Here is a 16,313-nt window from a genome sequence, read left to right as displayed (position 1 = left end):
ATTCTGTGACATTTTATGACCTAACCCTAAAAGCACTGGATATACAGGTGACTGGCATCTCAGAGGCTCAGGTGATTCCTCTTAACAGTTTGGTAGTGCGGCAGTGAAAGGGTTAAAGAACCCAGCCATCTCTCCCCCGTCTGACTTGGTTTAACCCTCTCCTGGGCTCAGAGCGCCCCGTCTGACTGGGTTTAACCCTCTCCTGGCCTCAGAGCGCCCCGTCTGACTGGGTTTAACCCTCTCCTGGGCTCAGAGCGCCCCGTCTGACTGGGTTTAACCCTCTCCTGGGCTCAGAGCGCCCCGTCTGACTGGGTTTAACCCTCTCCTGGCCTCAGAGCGCCCCGTCTGACTGGGTTTAACCCTCTCCTGGCCTCAGAGCGCCCCGTCTGACTGGGTTTAACCCTCTCCTGGGCTCAGAGCGCCCCGTCTGACTGGGTTTAACCCTCTCCTGGGCTCAGAGCGCCAGGTCTGACTGGGTTTAACCCTCTCCTGGGCTCAGAGCGCCCCGTCTGACTGGGTTTAACCCTCTCCTGGGCTCAGAGCGCCCCGTCTGACTGGGTTTAACCCTCTCCTGGGCTCAGAGCGCCCCGTCTGACTGGGTTTAACCCTCTCCTGGCCTCAGAGCGCCCCGTCTGACTGGGTTTAACCCTCTCCTGGGCTCAGAGCGCCCCGTCTGACTGGGTTTAACCCTCTCCTGGCCTCAGAGCGCCCCGTCTGACTGGGTTTAACCCTCTCCTGGGCTCAGAGCGCCCCGTCTGACTGGGTTTAACCCTCTCCTGGCCTCAGAGCGCCCCGTCTGACTGGGTTTAACCCTCTCCTGGGCTCAGAGCGCCCCGTCTGACTGGGTTTAACCCTCTCCTGGGCTCAGAGCGCCCCGTCTGACTGGGTTTAACCCTCTCCTGGCCTCAGAGCGCCCCGTCTGACTGGGTTTAACCCTCTCCTGGGCTCAGAGCGCCCCGTCTGACTGGGTTTAACCCTCTCCTGGGCTCAGAGCGCCCCGTCTGACTGGGTTTAACCCTCTCCTGGCCTCAGAGCGCCCCGTCTGACTGGGTTTAACCCTCTCCTGGGCTCAGAGCGCCCCGTCTGACTCTGTTTAACCCTCTCCTGCTCCCCGGGCAGCGTGTGGGTCTGTAGGGCAAGAGGGGGCCCCCACCCCGTCAGGACCCCCAAGACAAGGCAGAGCAGAACCAACGTGTTAATCCTTCACACAGGAACTCCGGGGGAAAGTGGGAACAGCTGAGGGATCTGCGGGGATCGCCGGGAGAACGAGGAGCAGCTGGCTTACGAGGAACTCAGCCTGAGCGCTGGGTGAAAGCACGGCGGGGGGGGGGGGGGGGGTAAGGAGATCAGACAAGAGGCCTCGATGGAAGGAGATAAAGAAGAAGACGGATGATGACTGAGACTTCCCTTCTATTGAACACACACACACACATGCACTGCATCTGAATATGCACATACACAAGACACTTTCTGTAGATAATTGACTATTTTATCTTACTTACATTTTATATTTAATTGTATCCTACTACTTATCCTTACCATTCCTGTATTCATTGTCGTTTCTTAATTGTGCGCCGTTGAGTCTGCCCCCTGTATTGTTGTGTATTTCACAATAAAATAACTTGGAACTATTCAGAGAACGCACCGCGTCGCCCCAAAAGGAACAGAACTAAAAATAAGAATGTAACAGAATAGATAATAATAATAATAATAATAAAATAACAGCGCTTGTAAACCTTGGCGTATGATTTGTGGCATCTGAGGCCATTAAAACCATCATCCCCAAAGTCACGGGCCGTCTCAGGTTGCAGAGACACCGGGCGCTCTGGTATTAGAGAGAGAGAGAGAGAGAGAGAGAGAGGCGAGAGAGCGAGAGAGAGAGAGCGAGAGAGCGAGAGAGAGAGCGAGAGAGAGAGAGAGAGAGAAAGAGAGAGAGAGAGAAGCATTTCTGTTTCAGCACCTTGTGTAAATATCCACCCCGTCGGCCTTGAGACACGGTGTTCCGAGCCGCTTCCCTCCCTCCCTCCCTCCCTCCCTCCCTCCCAGTAAAAATATAATCCTGACAAATGCGCAACGAGGGGAGACGAATTTTCCAGTGTCTGTAGCAGGTTTCCCCAAAACAAGGGCGCTCCTCGGCCAGAGTGACGGGGGCTCCTCTCTTTGTAGAACGGAGCGCGGCACCTGACACCCCGAACCCCGGGCTGCCCCGCTTCTTATTGTTATTTGGGAAATGCTAGACATTTCCCCCCGCCCCCCCCCCCCCCCCCGCTTCTCAAACACCCCTCCTCATCTTACCATAACAAGCCAATTCAATATGCGGTATTATTGCTGCCGGAGTTGGTGTGTGTGAGTGTGAGTGTGAGTGTGAGTGTGAGTGTGAGTGTGAGTGTGAGTGTGAGAGAGAGAGAGAGAGAGAGAGAGAGAGAGAGAGAGAGAGAGAGAGAGAGAGAGAGAGAGAGAGAGAGAGAGAGAGAGAGAGAGAGAGAGAGAGAGAGACACGTCTGCCACCGCGACGCAGACAGACAGTTTTGGGTTATTGAAACTCAAGCCGCCTCGTAATGGAAGCCGCCGTTAAAGAAAATAAAAACTGACTGTTTGGTAATTACGCAAAAACAACCATTTGTTTTAATGGAGGCAGGGTCCTTGGTTGCGAGTGATCATCACTGGGGCCTTTGATGCTCCCAGAGTGGTCTAATCAGAGGTGGGGGGGGAGACGGAGGGTGCTAGTTTATTTTTTTTTATGCGTAAGCAAACATGACACAAACAAAGTGTTTAATTAGTGTATATACTAGGGATGTCCGATATTGGCATTCAAATGTAACCTAGAAAATTATGGGTATGGTTAAAAAAAAAAAAAAAAAAAAAAGTATATTCATTTATTTTTTACATTTATTTAACCTTTATTTACCCAGGCAAGCAAGTAAGAACAACTTCTTATTTTATTTATTGTGAAAAGTATGCATAATGTTGTGTTTTTTGGGGGGGGGGGAAACCCCGCATATATCGGTATCGGAAATTAAGAGTTGGACAATATCTGTAAAAAATCCAATATCAACCCTCCCTAGTATAATATACCGGACCACATCGTGCACAGTTGTACAGCCCTGGCCTATTGTTATTTTTATTCTAATGGTGCCCATTTTATTTTATTCCACCTTTTATTTTATTACCCGTCCGTTATCGTCCGTCCGTTAACGTTGCACCGAAAACGACCGAAATCAACTTCCTTGTTGTGTGAAAACTACTTGGCCAATGTAGACCTTTCGGACTCGGATTCGGTGCAAAAAACACTTTTGGACCCTCGAGGAGATTCATGCATTTTGACCCGTGGAGGAATAATCACCGACTCTTTGGACGGGATAGTGAAGTATGCTGCTCCCCTCCTGGACTTCCTCGGCGGCCCGCCTTGAGTGGCGTTAAATGGGAAGGTTCCCTCTCTCTTTCGTCTGAAGAATCTAATCTGGAGAGGAGGGTGAGGTTAATTCAAAGCAACGTGAACTCCATCCCTCAGACCCAAGGCCGGCGGCTTTATCGTATTTTTTCCCCTCCCTGCGCGCGCTACAAAATTAACCGGCTCTGAAGAACTTGAAACGCGCTGCGCCTCCCCATCTAATCCCATGTGGTATGTTCCCACTTAGCTAGTAATTGTATTTTCCCTCTCCACATATGTAACCGAACAACACGGCTAGAGAGCTGCGGTGCTTCTTAATGTCTTCCTCGTGCTCGGGAGAGAGAGAGCGAGGGCTAACCCAGCGCCGGGGTGCAAGGGAGAGACGTGGGACTAGGGCTGTCCCCGACTAAGGATTTGGATGGTCGACTAGGATTGGCCAAAATTTGCCGTTAGTCGACTATTGGTCGACTTAAAAAAAAAGTATAATATTTAAAAAAAAAAATGTATCATTCCATTTGGGCTGTGGGGCGTGCTTAATGTCTGAAGGAGTCGACTGAAGGCTTCTTGTCCTCTGCAAAAGCATGCAATTGGTCCACTGATGGATACATCTTGATTCGTCTAGTCTAGTGTGTTCATTAGACGGGTGAAATCCTCTTTCAGTGCCTCTGTGCCTGTTTTCGTAGGCAGTTAGCCTCTGGTATGCATGTCATTAGCGTTAGCCACGCTTCTAGGTCTCTTTTCTTTTGGAAAGAATGATAAAAAAAATGTAATAATAATAATAATATTAATATATATATTTTTTATATTCGACTAAGAGGTTGGCCAGTCGACTACGGCTCCTTTCGACCGATTAGTCGACTAATGGATTAATAGGGGTCAGCCCTACTACAGAGAGCAGGCGATTTAGAGAGAGAGAATCTGGATGAGCGCCGACCGCGCCCTGACCTATTGGCACATACATTTCCGATGACGACGTAGTAATTAAAATACACTAATTTGATAATAACGCAATAACAGCGGCACCCCAAAGGGCTAATTTAAAGAAAACATCGCCCCCGTCGACCGCCGGTGAGGACCATGTAATTCCCTACAGACAATACAGTAGCCTGTGTCGGTCGGTGCCTTTCCCCTGGCAGGTCCCCCCCCCCCCCCCCCCCCCCAGGGGGGAATCTGAGGCACCGGCTTTTCATACCGTAATCGCTCAGATCTCGGCCCCTCTCTCGGCTGGGAGGGAGCGCCTGGCCGGCGTCGGCCCCTGGCGGAGGACGACACTGGATCCCCGAGGTGTGAACCTGATGGATATCTGAAGGTTGTTTTCCTCCAACGTGGGGTTAAGTTGTGGAAGCTCTCCTCCACAAACAGACCGGGGGGGAAACGGTGACAATTCTTCGAAGCTGAACTCCGACTTTGTTTTCGGTGGGATTGTGTGGAGTTTAAAAGGGCATCTCTGTAAGAAAGATAAGACGGAGATAAGGGCGGGGGGGGGGGGGGGGTAGCCGACCTCCTAACACATGTGAAAGTGGAGAAGTGTTTTAGATTCAGGAGCTAGATGTAGGCCTTGGCGGAGGTCTGGTTCTTCTGGTTCTAGTCAAGAGTTTGTTCTCAGATTAACCTGCCGTGGTGATTTTCCCTTTATGGCTAAAGGGGAATGTTACCCATTATGTTCTTCCTGAGCCCCAGGACAGTTCAGTCAGTATGTTCTTCCTGTGCCCGGGACAGTTCAGTCAGTATGTTCTTCCTATGCCCCAGGACAGTTCAGTCAGTATGTTCTTCCTGTGTCTCAGGACAGTTCAGTCAGTATGTTCTTCCTGTGCCCCAGGACAGTTCAGTCAGTATGTTCTTCCTGAGCTCCAGGACAGTTCAGTCAGTATGTTCTTCCTGTGTCTCAGGACAGTTCAGTCAGTATGTTCTTCTTGTGTCTCGGGACAGTTCAGTCAGTATGTTCTTCCTGAGCCCCAGGACAGTTCAGTCAGTATGTTCTTCCTGTGCCTCAGGACAGTTCAGTCAGTATGTTCTTCCTGTGCCTCAGGACAGTTCAGTCAGTATGTTCTTCCTGTGCCTCAGGACAGTTCAGTCAGTATGTTCTTCCTGTGCCTCAGGACAGTTCAGTCAGTATGTTCTTCCTGTGCCCCAGGACAGTTCAGTCAGTATGTTCTTCCTGAACCTCAGGACAGTTCAGTCAGTATGTTCTTCCTGAGCCTCAGGACAGTTCAGTCAGTATGTTCTTCCTGAGCCTCAGGACAGTTCAGTCAGTATGTTCTTCCTGTGTCTCGGGACAGTTCAGTCAGTATATTCTTCCTGAGCCCCAGGACAGTTCAGTCAGTATGTTCTTCCTGAGCCCCAGGACAGTTCAGTCAGTATGTTCTTCCTGTGTCTCGGGACAGTTCAGTCAGTATGTTCTTCCTGTGTCTCGGGACAGTTCAGTCAGTATGTTCTTCCTGTGTCTCGGGACAGTTCAGTCAGTATGTTCTTCCTGTGTCTCAGGACAGTTCAGTCAGTATGTTCTTCTTCCTGTGTCTCGGGACAGTTCAGTCAGTATGTTCTTCCTGAGCCCCAGGACAGTTCAGTCAGTATGTTCTTCCTGTGCCCCAGGACAGTTCAGTCAGTATGTTCTTCCTGTGCCCCAGGACAGTTCAGTCAGTATGTTCTTCCTGTGTCTCGGGACAGTTCAGTCAGTATGTTCTTCCTGTGCCCCAGGACAGTTCAGTCAGTATGTTCTTCCTGAACCTCAGGACAGTTCAGTCAGTATGTTCTTCCTGTGTCTCGGGACAGTTCAGTCAGTATGTTCTTCCTGTGTTCCAGGACAGTTCAGTCAGTATGTTCTTCCTGTGTCTCGGGACAGTTCAGTCAGTATGTTCTTCCTGAGCCCCAGGACAGTTCAGTCAGTATGTTCTTCCTGTGCCTCAGGACAGTTCAGTCAGTATGTTCTTCCTGTGTCTCGGGACAGTTCAGTCAGTATGTTCTTCCTGAGCCCCAGGACAGTTCAGTCAGTATGTTCTTCCTGTGCCCCAGGACACTTCAGTCAGTATGTTCTTCCTGTGCCTCAGGACAGTTCAGTCAGTATGTTCTTCCTGTGCCTCAGGACAGTTCAGTCAGTATGTTCTTCCGGAGCCTCAGGACAGTTCAGTCAGTATGTTCTTCTTCCTGTGTCTCGGGACAGTTCAGTCAGTATGTTCTTCCTGAGCCTCAGGACAGTTCAGTCAGTGTGTTCTTCCTGAACCTCAGGACAGTTCAGTCAGTATGTTCTTCCTGAACCTCAGGACAGTTCAGTGAGTATGTTCTTCCTGTGTCTCGGGACAGTTCAGTCAGTATGTTCTTCCTGAACCCCAGGACAGTTCAGTGAGTATGTTCTTCCTGTGTCTCGGGACAGTTCAGTCAGTATGTTCTTCCTATGTTCCAGGACAGTTCAGTCAGTATGTTCTTCCTGTGTCTCAGGACAGTTCAGTCAGTATGTTCTTCTTCCTATGTATCAGGACAGTTCAGTCAGTATGTTCTTCTTCCTGTGTATCAGGACAGTTCAGTCAGTATGTTCTTCCTGAGCCCCAGGACAGTTCAGTCAGTATGTTCTTCCTGTGTCTCGGGACAGTTCAGTCAGTATGTTCTTCCTGTGTCTCGGGACAGTTCAGTCAGTATGTTCTTCCTGAGCCCCAGGACAGTTCAGTCAGTATGTTCTTCCTGTGTCTCAGGACAGTTCAGTCAGTATGTTCTTCTTCCTGTGTCTCGGGACAGTTCAGTCAGTATGTTCTTCCTGTGTTCCAGGACAGTTCAGTCAGTATGTTCTTCCTGTGTTCCAGGACAGTTCAGTCAGTATGTTCTTCCTGTGTTCCAGGACAGTTCAGTCAGTATGTTCTTCCTGAGCCCCAGGACAGTTCAGTCAGTATGTTCTTCCAGAGCCTCTGGACAGTTCAGTCAGTATGTTCTTCCTGTGTCTCAGGACAGTTCAGTCAGTATGTTCTTCCTGAACCTCAGGACAGTTCAGTCAGTATGTTCTTCCTGTGTCTCAGGACAGTTCAGTCAGTATGTTCTTCCTGAACCTCAGGACAGTTCAGTCAGTATGTTCTTCCTGTGTATCAGGACAGTTCAGTCAGTATGTTCTTCCTGTGTATCAGGACAGTTCAGTCAGTATGTTCTTCTTGTGTCTCAGGACAGTTCAGTCAGTATGTTCTTCTTCCTGTGTCTCAGGACAGTTCAGTCAGTATGTTCTTCCTGTGTCTCGGGACAGTTCAGTCAGTATGTTATAGGTAACAGGCGTTCAACGTTGCACTTCAATCTCCACCAAAGAAACAGAAACACTCGCATCCTCCACGTGTTGCAAAAAAATCTTAAAGGCCATTATCATCCGGTTTGGTCCAGCGGCATACTTCCACGCTCATCCCCACAACCCCGCCACCCCCCACCCTATGTCCACCAAACCGTGAATATCAGTAGACGTACCGGCGGCCCGCGTTGCATTTTTGCCCCGAATTCTCTCCTCATCAGGGGCACAAAGACAAAGCGGCAATTTAGGCCTCTTTTGTTTCCCGGGGGCCTTTGTGCCGCCAGTGTCTCTGAAGAGCCGTACGAGTGGAAGGGAGAGCGATTGAGCTTGTTCACTGAAGCCTGTCGTCATGCCGGAGCCCCGAGCAGGGTGTAAATCACGCCTCGCGACCCATTGTAGTAGGGGCCGACTTTACCCCAAGTGCTCCCACCACGGCTTCGTTAATGAGCAGCGGGGGAACAAGGCGAGGCGGGGACCGGGGGCGAGGCGAGGGGCGTCGGCCCCGGGGGCCACCGGGATGGAATGTGTCGACTTGGAGGCCGCTGCCTTTCATGTGTACGGACCGGATGTGAAGGGGGGACAAAACACCAGGCCGGACACCGAACGCGGGTCAAGGTTTTTTTTCTTCTGTGCCGGCACGGTGGTCGTCCTCTGGAGGAGGCGATCTACTTGCTTAATAGTAGGGATGTCCAGGCGGCCGGGTAGCGCAGCGGACTAAGCGTCTGCCTACCACCACAGAGACAGTGGGATCGAATCCAGCCGTGGTGCTTCCGGGTTGGCCGACCGTCCATACTGACACAATTGTCGGTGTTAGCGGGTGGGAAACCCGGCGAGGGTGGGTCCTGGTCGTTGTAAACAGCGACTCCTACAGTTCGGTCGGGGCGCCTGCACAGCAAGGGAAGGATCTAAGAGAGGTAGTGTGACCTTCCACACGTTACACTCTCCCAGTGAGAGTCCGCGCTGCCAGGTGAAAAGAAGCGGTGGGCTGGGTACACGTATGTCGGAGGAAACATGCGATAGTCTCCGCCCTCCCAGACCGACGGTAGGGGGTAGAGTGCGCAACGGCCAGGAAGAGGAGTGGGAATTGGCATAACGACTAACATTGGGAGGGGAGAAAAACGGAAAAAGATAATAAAAAATGGTAGGGATGTGGATTATTGGTATCGGTTTTCCAAAAAAAATAAAAAAAATATATATATATATATTTTTTTTTACATTTATTTACCCAGGCAAGCAAGTAAGAACAAATTCTTATTTTATTTATTGTCAAAAGTATGCATAATGTTGTGTTAATTCCACGACAAGAGATATGTAATGTTAATTACCTGAAATTATTCAGTTCTTTGAGTTTCCCCCAAACCCTGCATATATCGGTATCGGTTGATCATATCGGTATCGGAAATTAAGAGTTGGACAATATCGGTATATCGGATATTGGTTAAAAAAAAAGCCAATATCGAACATCCCTACTTAATAGCGATGTCGTCATGCGCCGTGCGGGCAATCGGATAACACACCGGTAGGGATGGGTACCTTTCACATTTGAACCGATACCGGTACCGGTACCTGTGAATCGATACCGGTACCCAATGGTACCTTTTTTCTGTACTTTAGTCTCAAGAAATTTAATTTACCTACCTCAGTCGTAAAAAAAAAATCCAAACTTCAAACTTTCGACAGTTTTCGGCTCATTTCTCACTTGATTCGATACTCGGTAGTACCGACGTGTTTCGGTTCGGTGCCTCAAAAGTACCGAATTCGGTACCCATCCCTACACACGGAATACGGAATATGCTGATTCTGCCCGTTGAAATGTTGGAAACTGAAACGCTTCTCCCCCCGCGACTCGGCTGGACGATATCACTTAACACACACAGGCTGGCGGTGCCCCCTCTATACTAGCCGCTCCTTAGGGGGGCGGGGGGGGTGGCCTTCACATGGTTTACTTTCCAAGGATCTGTGTATAGGTCCGTTTGACAGTGTTATGCTAAAACACAGCTTTGGTTAGAAAAAAAAAAGAGGAAATCGAATTAAAGAGACCGTCCCCGGCTCCGTGGCTCTCGGTCGGTCCCCCTTTATCGTGTCCATCATCACGCTGATCGGAAACACATTGAGCACCCGCCGACAGAGGGGTCACAAAGTCACGTAAGCCGGGGCGGACCTGAGCACTCGACCTGAGCACTCAGTCACAGACGGCCTCGGGGGCTGTGGCGGAACTATGTAGACCCTGCTGATGACCAGGCTGACGGGGAACTATGTAGGATTTTGCAGTAGTTGGGAATCTGCGTCTGTGGAAAGTGCTTACAGTATGAAGACTTGGCTTTGTTTTTATTGTATATTTTTGGACTATATATTTTAGAATGTATATACAGTACATTATTTTAAAATGTGTATATCTCTGACTGTACTCTTATTTTAGATTTTTTGATGTTTGACTACCTGAATGTTCACTGTGAGCGATCTGTGGTGCTGAATTTCCCTCGGGATCAATAAAGTACTTATATCTATTCTAAATTCGGTGAACATATCCTGATAGATATAGATGTAATACACTGTACTGTATTTGGTGAGTAAAAAGAAAGCAATAAACAAGAGATCGGAGACGATAATGCAGAAAGAATACCAGATTATATTTTTTTCAACCAAATCAATTGTATGTCACTCACACTTGATGAAATGGTTACAAGAATAGAGAAGAAGGGCTTTTGGTCCAAATGAAGGAATGTGGGGAAAATCCTCAAAAAACAACTATTTTGCTTTTTATTCTCCAAAAGGCAGTGGATACTTTATACGTGTACGATTGCAAAGATGTGATGTTTTCAAAAAACGAGTGTCATCTGATTACAAGTCCCCCGGAGTTTAAAAATCAATAATATGTGCCAAGTGCTGTACCTGAGTCAAAGGCTGTCGTCACTCTCAGCCGGATTCAAATTAATAATCATAATATAATAATACTAATTAATAAAGTGCAAGAAGACCGGAAACAGCGGTCAGGAAACACTGCATGCACACGTCGTTGACTCAGAAAATAGAAAATATCAACATATAGTATAGTACATATCATAACCATTATTATCATTTCTTATACGAGGGGAGTCATAAACAGATGTTGCACGTATGTACAGGCGCTGTGGCACTCTGAAGGATGACATGAAGTGCTCTGTAAAAAAAAGGCACATCTCTCATCGTGCCTAACTGAGTAAAATACAGATAGCTTTTCCAAGTCACTATAAATAGCTGTGGTCGTGATCTGATATGATTGTAAACATTAGAGGAACACGCCGACATTTTGGGAAATTAGCTTACCGTCTTCTCCAGAGACAGACAAGTAGATAGATACCAGTTTCCTCCCCGTGCGTTCAGTAGAAAAAGCTATCTGGCTGCAGACGGTAAGCTAATTTCCCAAAATGTCGGCGTGTTTCTTTAAGTCGGATACGAATACCGTGGAGTGGGACAGGCGGGAAAGAAAAGGTAAAAAAATTCAAAAAAATCGATGAGGAAGATTGTGGCGGCGCGGGGAGCTTTATCTCTGGCCGCGCTCGTGCTTCAGGGCCACGGTGAACCTCCAGGCGTCGATGCACTGAGACAAGGTGACCTGCTCCGGGAACTCCTGCACGTCTGGCGGGACGTCCAGGTCCTTCCGCTCCATGTAGGACACCAGGGTGTCTCTCAGGCTGCAGGACACAAAACCCAAACAGTCCATAATCTCACGACGGTCTCAAAGCTCTACATGCTTCTAAAATCTCTACACGCTACTCAAAGCTCTACACGCTTCTCAAATCTCTAATCTACTCATCGTCATGACATAATTACTAAGGGTGTGGAAAGAAAACTATTGAAACTATTCATCAATATGAACATGGAAATCCAGCCGAATTGATCCGTTGATAGATCGATAGAAATTGAAATAAAGCAAAACGGATGAAGCGATTCCAAACCACGGTAGAAAATACGATTTTATGACGAAATCTTAAATAATCCAAATTGAATTGTTATTGGATTGAATAGTTTCACAATAAGAACATATAATTGCATGTGCTATTACTACGCTAAATAATAGTCCTAACAATTGCCAAAGAGGTCTGTTGAGGCACTATATCCAATACAAGAACGACGGGATCTTCTTTTGCCAGGACACATGCATGTATGAATCTAAAAAAAACTAAAACACGAAAACAGGAAGAAAAAAAACAGCCGAATGAATTGAAGTCTATGAGAAAACTGAGATTTTCTTTGTACACAGTTTACCTAAATCACTCCTAATCACTAATTTCTGAATGGATCTTTATTTGGATATGTACTACATAAGGCTTCAGGCTATGGCTCCGTCTGGATTTGTAAGCCATACCACTTTCTGGGGAAATACTACCTCTGGACTACTAACTACTACAGAAAAACTTGAGTAACAAGTTTTTCTACAACTCAAGTTCAGACCTATGTTACTCTATTACGTTAGCACTAAAAGTGAATTTTTCTTTTCTTCAGAATGTCATCTTTCAAAAGAGACCAGGCTCATGCATGTGCTATAAGTATAAAGTATGTTGTTTTGGTTTGCAAAAAAAGTATGCAGTCCTCATTTCAAGTAAAAAGAATTGCCACTTTTCTGCCTGCTTGATTTAAGTACTTTTCCAAGCACTATTTTTAATTTTCAAGGATGTCACTCGAAGGATACAATTAACTTTTAAATGGAGTTTTTTTAAGCATCGTCTTGGCCTGCTTGCCAACTAGAGCATCACACGTGAAGAAATTAGGAAAAGCAGTTGGAGCGCGCGAGACAACGACTAGTCAGATTTGATTAAAAAAAACGATTTCTTGATTCAGAACAATTTGATCATGGATGAACAAAACATTCAATGTGAATACTTTTTAAGCACCTTGTTAAAAAAATTTGCTGTTTTCAAGGAATTCCAGGCCTCGGCTTTTTATTTTTTCTAAAACAAATCAAGCACTTTAAGCACTTCCAGGACCTTGTGCGAACCCTGATTTCGATTGGGTCTCGTGGTCTTGGTCTTACCCCCAGCCGGGCCTGTAGGTGTCGGTGGCGCGGGGGTTCTTCAGAACCAGGAGCAGGAACTCGTGCAGCTCCAGCAGGAAGGCGTCGGCGCTGCTCTTGGAGAAGAAGCCGGTCACCAGTCGGCGCTCCTCCTCTCCCAGGGCGCCCCGGTACTCGTCAGAGACGCCCGAGAACGGATCCTGGGGGACGACGCGTGCAGACGAGAGAGAGGGTGTCAAGTGCCACGTGTATCACAAACCAGCGTTTAGCGATGTCATACCAGTGATGCCATAGTCGCATGGGGGAGGGGAGATACAGGTGTGGGCAGGGTAATGGTAAGAACGACATAAATATAGGCAATAAAATGTGATCTGAATGTAAAAATATGAGAAAAATAAACAGTGTGTAAACAAAGGTGCAGATGAGGGTCTGTACGCCCCATCGGTTATATTATACATTCCAATAAATATAGGCAACAAAAGATTTGAATCTGAATATATACTATGAGTAAATGGTGCAGTCTACACAAGGTGCAGTCTACACAAGGTGCAGTAAACACAAGGTGCAGTACACACAAGGTGCAGTACACACAAGGTGCAGTACACACAAGGTGCAGTAAACACAAGGTGCAGTCTACACAAGGTGCAGTACACACAAGGTGCAGTATACACAAGGTGCAGTATACACAAGGTGCAGTATACACAAGGTGCAGTAAACACAAGGTGCAGTATACACAAGGTGCAGTAAACACAAGGTGCAGTATACACAAGGTGCAGTATACACAAGGTGCAGTAAACACAAGGTGCAGTAAACACAAGGTGCAGTATACACAAGGTGCAGTATACACAAGGTGCAGTAAACACAAGGTGCAGTATACACAAGGTGCAGTATACACAAGGTGCAGTATACACAAGGTGCAGTATACACAAGGTGCAGTCTACACAAGGTGCAGTATACATAAGGTGCAGTCTACACAAGGTGCAGTATACACAAGGTGCAGTATACACAAGGTGCAGTAAACACAAGGTGCAGTCTACACAAGGTGCAGTAAACACAAGGTGCAGTACACACAAGGTGCAGTATACACAAGGTGCAGTATACACAAGGTGCAGTAAACACAAGGTGCAGTATACACAAGGTGCAGTAAACACAAGGTGCAGTATACACAAGGTGCAGTATACACAAGGTGCAGTAAACACAAGGTGCAGTAAACACAAGGTGCAGTATACACAAGGTGCAGTATACACAAGGTGCAGTAAACACAAGGTGCAGTATACACAAGGTGCAGTATACACAAGGTGCAGTATACACAAGGTGCAGTATACACAAGGTGCAGTCTACACAAGGTGCAGTATACATAAGGTGCAGTCTACACAAGGTGCAGTATACACAAGGTGCAGTATACACAAGGTGCAGTAAACACAAGGTGCAGTATACACAAGGTGCAGTATACACAAGGTGCAGTATACACAAGGTGCAGTATACACAAGGTGCAGTCTACACAAGGTGCAGTAAACACAATGTGCAGTATACACACAAGGTACAGTATACACAAGGTGCAGTATACACAAGGTGCAGTATACACAAGGTGCTGTAAACACAATGTGCAGTATACACAAGGTGCAGTATACACAAGGTGCAGTATACACAATGTGCAGTATACACAAGGTGCAGTCTACACAAGGTGCAGTATACACAAGGTGCAGTATACACAAGGTGCAGTACACACAGGTGCAGTATACACAGGTGCAGTAAACACAAGGTGCAGTATACATAGGTGCAGTATACACAAGGTGCAGTATACACAAGGTACCCTAACTGGCTTGATGTACGTATTACGTTGTAGTCCGTCAGACACACTTAGTTAAATATAGATGGTATGGGTATATACAGGAACCTAGTCTAGATGTACATGGTATAGATACACAGGAACCTACAGTAGTCTAGATGTACATGTTATAGATACACAGGAACCTAATCTAGATGCACATGTTATAGATACATAGGAACCTAGTCTAGATCACACGTGCTGTTGATAGTGTTGTCTGGATCACACGTGATGTTGATAGTGTTGTCTGGATCACACGTGATGTTGATAGATACAGAGATACAGGTGTGGGCAGGGTAATGGTAAGAACGACATAAATATAGGCAATAAAATGTGATCTGAATGTAAAAATATGAGAAAAATAAACAGTGTGTAAACAAAGGTGCAGATGAGGGTCTGTACGCCCCATCGGTTATATTATACATTCCAATAAATATAGGCAACAAAAGATTTGAATCTGAATATATACTATGAGTAAATGGTGCAGTCTACACAAGGTGCAGTCTACACAAGGTGCAGTCTACACAAGGTGCAGGTGCAGTACACACAAGGTGCAGTACACACAAGGTGCAGTATACACAAGGTGCAGTAAACACAAGGTGCAGTCTACACAAGGTGCAGTACACACAAGGTGCAGTATACACAAGGTGCAGTATACACAAGGTGCAGTAAACACAAGGTGCAGTATACACAAGGTGCAGTAAACACAAGGTGCAGTATACACAAGGTGCAGTATACACAAGGTGCAGTAAACACAAGGTGCAGTATACACAAGGTGCAGTATACACAAGGTGCAGTATACACAAGGTGCAGTAAACACAAGGTGCAGTATACACAAGGTGCAGTCTACACAAGGTGCAGTCTACACAAGGTGCAGTATACATAAGGTGCAGTCTACACAAGGTGCAGTATACACAAGGTGCAGTATACACAAGGTGCAGTAAACACAAGGTGCAGTCTACACAAGGTGCAGTAAACACAAGGTGCAGTACACACAAGGTGCAGTATACACAAGGTGCAGTATACACAAGGTGCAGTAAACACAAGGTGCAGTATACACAAGGTGCAGTAAACACAAGGTGCAGTATACACAAGGTGCAGTATACACAAGGTGCAGTAAACACAAGGTGCAGTAAACACAAGGTGCAGTATACACAAGGTGCAGTATACACAAGGTGCAGTATACACAAGGTGCAGTATACACAAGGTGCAGTCTACACAAGGTGCAGTAAACACAATGTGCAGTATACACACAAGGTACAGTATACACAAGGTGCAGTATACACAAGGTGCAGCATACACAAGGTGCTGTAAACACAATGTGCAGCCTACACAAGGTGCAGTATACACAAGGTGCAGTATACACAAGGTGCAGTAAACACAAGGTGCAGTATACACAAGGTGCAGTATACACAAGGTGCAGTATACACAAGGTGCAGTAAACACAAGGTGCAGTATACACAAGGTGCAGTATACACAAGGTGCAGTATACACAAGGTGCAGTAAACACAAGGTGCAGTAAACACAAGGTGCAGTATACACAAGGTGCAGTAAACACAAGGTGCAGTATACACAAGGTGCAGTATACACAAGGTGCAGTATACACAAGGTGCAGTATACACAAGGTGCAGTATACACAAGGTGCAGTATACACAAGGTACCCTAACTGGCTTGATGTACGTATTACGTTGTAGTCCGTCAGACACACTTAGTTAAATATAGATGGTATGGGTATATACAGGAACCTAGTCTAGATGTACATGGTATAGATACACAGGAACCTACAGTAGTCTAGATGTACATGTTATAGATACACAGGAACCTAATCTAGATGCACATGTTA

At 46.8% G+C, this 16,313-nt stretch overlaps 1 protein-coding gene across 1 annotated transcript in view; it reads right to left on the bottom strand.

Annotated features, from left to right (window-relative positions):
- Positions 1-10,258: 10,258 nt before the first annotated feature.
- LOC311240195 (E3 ubiquitin-protein ligase rnf213-alpha-like) overlaps positions 10,259-16,313 on the bottom strand; it is a 128,667-nt gene continuing 122,612 nt past the window's right edge. Inside the window, 2 exon segments of the mRNA XM_084328737.1 lie at positions 10,259-11,323; positions 12,664-12,842. Coding sequence (XP_084184863.1) covers positions 11,173-11,323; positions 12,664-12,842 — 330 coding nt within the window. The 3' untranslated portion in view covers positions 10,259-11,172.

Source organism: Notolepis coatsorum, assembly GCF_963971535.1.
Source record: "Notolepis coatsorum genome assembly, chromosome: 14".
Lineage (NCBI taxonomy): Eukaryota > Metazoa > Chordata > Actinopteri > Aulopiformes > Paralepididae > Notolepis > Notolepis coatsorum.
This window is presented reverse-complemented; position numbering and strand designations above follow the sequence as displayed.